The 6539-nt window shown below is 39.1% G+C and overlaps 1 protein-coding gene across 1 annotated transcript in view; it reads left to right on the forward strand.

Moving 5' to 3' along the window:
* The window catches only part of LOC143028982 (uncharacterized), a 6957-nt gene extending 2310 nt beyond the window's left edge, over positions 1-4647 (forward strand). Inside the window, exons 3-4 of the mRNA XM_076191330.1 lie at positions 998-1273; positions 4611-4647. Of these exons, the coding sequence (XP_076047445.1) occupies positions 998-1273; positions 4611-4647 (313 nt within the window). The remainder of the gene's footprint in view (positions 1-997; positions 1274-4610) is intronic.
* Positions 4648-6539: the final 1892 nt, after the last annotated feature.

The raw sequence follows: 6539 nt of genomic DNA on the forward strand, positions 1-6539 counted from the left end.
GGGCAAAAGGTGATTAGATGTACAAGAAGTAGAAAGCTTTAAGTATTTGAGGTCGAGGTGAATTATAGTGTAAGGAAGCTAGTAAATGTATAGAGGGAATCAAAATAGTTGTAAGGAATAGGTATGTATGACCACTCATATGACACACCGAGTATACCGTCCGACATAAAGATTTGTTGAGCCATGCATTTCCAGTTTAACATGAGCCACAGTATTTTAAGTAATGTGATCAAAATGAGGTACCATGGAAAAATTAATAATGGACCCTATGAGAACAACAATTGACATATGTTTATCTATTCTGATTCATTATCGTGAGTCAAGGCAAAATGGCGCCTTGCAAACTGGCCAATGACGTCATGTCGTCATTGTTTTCTCTCCGAAGTGTTTGTTGCTATGTGGACTTGTCCTGTGAAGCGTAGCGGCTTGGTTCGTCACTTCGAATTCAAAGATTGCCGTATCCAGGCGGCGTTCAAAGACATACCTAAGGTCTAAATAAGAATAGGATAGTTCATTTTGAAAAGAAATCTATCAATATGACGTCACAAAGGATACACACAAGACACCAACCAGTCTACCTTAGTTCTCGGTGCAGAGACAGAATATACAAATAATGTCTGTTGACTGTTACATCTCCTCAAAAACTTGGTTTGACTCCATTTAAATGTCAAATATTGTCATATTACCTTATTCGTGGTCACAAAGTTATCATGTTTATGTAAAGGTCAGATAATTATGCCATCACGTTCATTTAAGGTCATGCCTATGTTAAGGTCAGAAATGGTCATACATTTCTGTTCATGTTAAGGTCAGACAGAGCCAAGCCCATACTCATATTAAGGTCAGACATAGTCATGTCAATATTCAAGAATCTGAAAACTCATATTAAGGTCAGACATAGTCATGTCAATATTCAAGAATCTGAATACCTAACTGAACCTTTTTTTTCTCTCTCCTTTTCCTTCACGTCCGCCCCGCACCGGGCGCCCTCCTGCAGAGCCAGCTCTCCTGAAGGGGACGATCACCCAAACGACGTCTACTCCCACCTGGCGGTCCGCGCTCCCCTAGTCAGCGACGACCAAGTGGTGATCTACCCGCACAACTTCTTGGGGTCAGAGTACGGCAAAGACCCTGAGGACAGAGTCTACCAGATCCGCGCGAGCAAGAGCCTAGATTCTTCCGAGGGACACTCCAAGCACGACAAGAAACATAAGGCCCACGGGAAGGAACACCATCACCATAAATCCCTCAAGGGGGCACACGCAGAGCACCTGCCTTCACCTACCCCTCCTTCTACCCTCCCTCCCCCTCCTCCTCCTCCTCCTTCTGCTCCTACTCGACCTGCAGCAATCCATCCCCCTCGTCCTCCTCCTCCCCCTCCCCACCACGGAGCTTCATTCCCTCCCCAATACCACGGAAGCTACCCCTACCCCCCACCTCCACCCCACAGCTCTTATAGCAACCCCCCTCCCCCTCCCCCTCACTCACGTAGCTCTTATGGTCGCCCCACTCCCCCTCCCCCTCCCCCTCCCTACCCCTACCGAGTCCCTCCACCTCAGTATGGATAGGCCTCAGGTAATTATAATCCACTCCAATAAGAGTCCTCCCACTCCCTTTCCCTCCCAAACTCGATCCCTTTCCCTTTATACCAAGATCCCTGACGGTGATAGGCAGTCGCTCCAAGGGCATTATTTGTGATAAAATGTATATACACACCTATTTATGTGCACGGATGAACATATATACACGTATAAATTATTCATCACGAAGACAATGGGTCAATAAGAAAGAAAAAAATAATAATAAATTACAAATTCACAACAAAAAAATTAAGCTTTCGTGTGAATGTCGTTGGCGCCGCGAGTGGTCGAGAGGATGAGAAGTGTTGGTGTAATTTGATTAAACGAAAAATAAAAAAAACTGGTCATTTCGGACAATTTCCTTCATCCTGTTTCCCCATTGATTTGATTTATCTATCTATTAATTTATGTGTTTGTTTATTCTTTCATTTATCTATATGTATTCACACACACACACACACACACGTGTAACCCCTGTTCACCTAGCAGTGAGTAGGTACGGGACGTTAGTCAAGGAGTTGTGACCTTGCTGTCCCGGTGTGTGGTGTGTGAGTGGTCTCAGACCTACCCTGAGATCGGCAAATAATGAGCTCTGAGCTCACTGCCGTAGGGTGGTGTCTGGCTGTCTCGACAGAGACTGCAGCAGATCCGAGGTGAATACACACACACACACACACACACACACACACACACACACACACACACACACACACACACACACACACACACACACACACACACACACACACACACATATATATATATATATATATATATATATATATATATATATATATACATATATACATATATATTTTAGTTAATTCATCTATATATCAATTTCTATATTTATCTATTTATTCACTTATCCATTGACTTATCTACCCAAAACTGCTAGAGCGCCCATGCATATATCTAGTAGATTCAGAAATTTATTAGAGATTTAAAATCATTTTAATAGTTGGATTAAAGCTCTTGGTGAAACAAACTCCTTATCTGTTAGAATTAATCAGCATAAAAATTGTGTAAAATTAGGAATGATTCAAGTGCTATTTTTAAACATCTCAGCACTTTTAATCACCCTTTTGATTGGGATAATGCCTGTGTGATTACTTTCAACAATAACATTATCGAAAGGAACATCATTGAAAGTAGCATATATATATATATATATATATACATATATATATATATATATATATATATATATACATATATATATATATATATATATATATATATATTTATGTATATATATATACACACACATATATATATATATATATATGTACATATATATAGGTAGTAGTAGTCATACCAGGATATGAACACAGACGAACCTGGTAATTTCAGGGTCTGCCATTAGTACTTAGATTCAAGTTCTAAAGGCAGACATGAATTACAAAAAAGTACAAAAAGACAAAAAGATACAAAGAATGTCTGCTTTCCAAATAAGGCAGAGGGCAAAAATGGTCGCAATGGCCATTAGTAAAATTGAAGGCCAACTATGAAAAGTGACAATGAAAAGGAAACGTCGAAACTTTAATGGGAGAACGAGCCAGCCCCAATACAGATACTGTCATGTAATGTGCAATTCGATGTACACACGCACGAACACACACGCACACACACACACACACACACACACACACACACACACACACACACACACACACACACACACACACACACACACACACACACACACACACACACACACACACCTCGTGGCGCAGTGGTTAGAATTCCCGGCTGCCACTACGGCGATCCGGGTTCGATTCTCGCCCAGGGCTGAAATAATTTCAGTATCGCTGCGCTGCGAGTTGTTACTCCAACTCTCGTGGGTGAGGAGTTGGGTGTGTGTGTGTGCGCGTAAGGTCACAGCATTACCCATAGATCGGTCATATATGAGCTCTGAGCTCTCTTATGGGAGGGAAAATGTTGTCGATCACGAGTACAACACGTAATCCAAGACCATGGTGAATCTCCTTGGTGAATCACACACACACACACACACACACACACACACACACACACACACACACACACACACACACACACACACACACACACACACACACACACACATACACACACACACACACACACACACACACACACGCTACAAATAACCCAATATAGAACCATAAAAGAATTTAAATCTAAGTTTGATTGATGGGCAGAAAAGGAGAGGGTGGTTTGGGGCACCCAACATCCGCTCCTTTCCCTGAGTATGGTAATGGTGCAAGCCATTCCTGCGGATTTATACTCTCGTTTTTATTCATTACACATTCATGGCCCATCCCAGAATGGGACTTTCCTCCAATACTTTTAAATAAGGGCTTTTTAAGCAATTATCTCTAGCGTTGACAGCATAAAAATCTAGTAGCCCACCGAACAATCTCTCGTTACGTCAAGGTCAGAGAAACCCCACAGAGCAGCACCATCACCTGCCTGAATTTGCACAGAGTTTCTTCTTTGTTTATTTATGCGTTTGTATGTGTTTGTGTGTATGTTTCTGCCTGCGTATATACTAACGTGATGCGAGCGCGCGTGTGTGTGTGTGTGTGTGTGCGTGTGTGTCTATTCCATATATCTCCACTTATCAAAAATTGCTTGAGATTTATTTGTTATTGGCCTAGGTTATTTCTTCTAATTTGTCCCGCGGATTAACTCATCTTTGTGGAAAACTATGCTTCCTAGCATCTTTCAGGCAATCTGTTCTTTGATTTATTTTTTATATAACTTTTTTTTTTTCCTTTCGTCCAGTGCTAACGGATCCTCTCTGTATTTTTGTTTCTATCCCTTTTTCTGTTCTAAATATAACTATCATATTACCTCTCCCTCTTCTCTCATCCAGTGTGGGCAACCCACAGTCTCTCATTAACCAGGCTGAGGATCATTTGTATTCTCTCTATTTGTCTTATAATGTTCTTTTTATATAGTGGTCACATCACTGCTGGACATTCAAGTCAAGCTGGGGATTATTTGTATTCTCTCTATTTGTATTATAATGTTCTTTTTATATAGTGGTCACATCACTGCTGGACATTCAAGTCTAGAGTGAATCAAATTTCCAATTATCTTATTCATCTTATTTTAATACATTGGAGATCTAATGTCTCTCCTATTGCTCTGTTTATATAATTTTCTGGGAACAGATCATCTCTGATTAAAATTCCCAAATAATTTTCTTTTCTAATCGTTATGATGATTTCAAATCCATTTAATATCTTTGAGACAATTTCCTTCTTTGCCTTCAATCATTTCCAAGATTCTACTTTTTTCTCTATTAAATCTCATCTTCCACTCATTTCATTCATGAACCTTGTTTAGGTCTTCCTTTAGTAATTCACAATCGGCAGTCGTCTTTATATTTTAGTCTTTCCATAATCTTGGCTTTATCAGCAAGCAAGTTTGTATGGCTACCTATTCTATTCATCATATCATAATTTTACAACAGGGAGATCATCGGTGCCAGTACCTAAACCTGTGGTACTCCACTGATCACGTCTCTCCAACCCAACATATCATCTTTCACATGCGCCTGTCATTCATGAAATCCTTCAGCTATTCTAATATGCCTTTTTTTCTTTTTCTCCTATAATTTTCAATTTTCATATATTTTTTTGTCCAGCACCATGTCGAGGTCTTCACGATCTATCCAACCCTCTCTTTCATGGGCCACACAAACCGCTCTCTAGTGAAAACTCAACAGGTTGATTAAACACAAATTTCCTTTTCAGAATCTAAATTGATTGTCAATCAAGGCCCCCTTTTCCTCCAAGTAATTCATCCATCTATCTCTTACAATTTTGCTACATATCTTAGATATCGTGCGGGTTAAGAATACCGGTCTGTAATTTAGTTTTTTGCTTGCTTCCTCTCTTGAAAATATGTACTATATTGGCCGATTTCCACTGTATACTTTTCCTTCGTCCGAGGAATGCACAATCAGTTGATCTATTGTGTCCATTTATTGCTCTCTGCATTCTTTCAGTACACAATGCGAGATCCCATTTGGAGCACGAGTTCTCTCACTTCTAAATTCTCGAGAACTTTATTCACTTCACATTCTTTTACATTTACATTGTCTGTCTTCTTTCTTAATTTCACTCTTCATTCCCTCAAAGTTCTCTTTCTTGGTGAATACAGATTGGAAACTTTCATTCATTATTTCAGCCTTTTCCTTTTTTTTTTTTTCCTCATATGCTATATCTTCAACTTTTACCTTGAATATTCTTCTGTGTTTCAGCTTGTCATTGACGAATATGTACACCAACTTAGTTTTATTTTTGCATTTATCATATACTTCCTTTTCTAAGGGCTTTTATTTCGGTCTCCTAATTCTTATACACTCATTTCAGTTTATTCTTTTTCAGTCTTCTCTCTTTCCACTATTACCATGCCTTATCTCTCTTTTATTGTGGTATTACGCACATTTGATCAACCTCAGCATTACTTTATAATTCTCTTCCATTTGTCCTTTGCATGCATTTTCCACCTCGACATTACAAAACTTCAGAAAGATTTCCCTCTCATCTAACTGGACCCCCTCCAATCCGCTTGTTTATTTTTTATTTTTTATTTATTATTATTTTTTTATTTGCATAGTTATCTTTTCCATAGTTGTTTTGTTACTTGGCTGTGTGTTCACTTTTTTATTTTTGGATTCCTTACTTCCAGAATAAATTCAATAATTACATGATCATTTGTACTTATTGGGCACAGGTATTTCAATGGTTCAATCTCCTTAGGTTCTTTTGTTTAGATTTGTTGATGTGTTTTCATATCTATATCTTGTTGGTCCTTTCAACCAATGCTTCCCACTCCTCCCATTTCACTTTTCCACAATAAATCTGCCACCGAAGTAATTATCAAACTTTATTTGGCGTTAGTTATACCCATCCTTGACTATGTAGTGCAGTTTTGGTCTCCGTCCTATAGAATGAACATTAA

The sequence above is a fragment of the Oratosquilla oratoria genome, chromosome 1 (assembly GCF_046742065.1).
Source record: "Oratosquilla oratoria isolate Oo_2021 chromosome 1, ASM4674206v1, whole genome shotgun sequence".
Classification (NCBI taxonomy): domain Eukaryota; kingdom Metazoa; phylum Arthropoda; class Malacostraca; order Stomatopoda; family Squillidae; genus Oratosquilla; species Oratosquilla oratoria.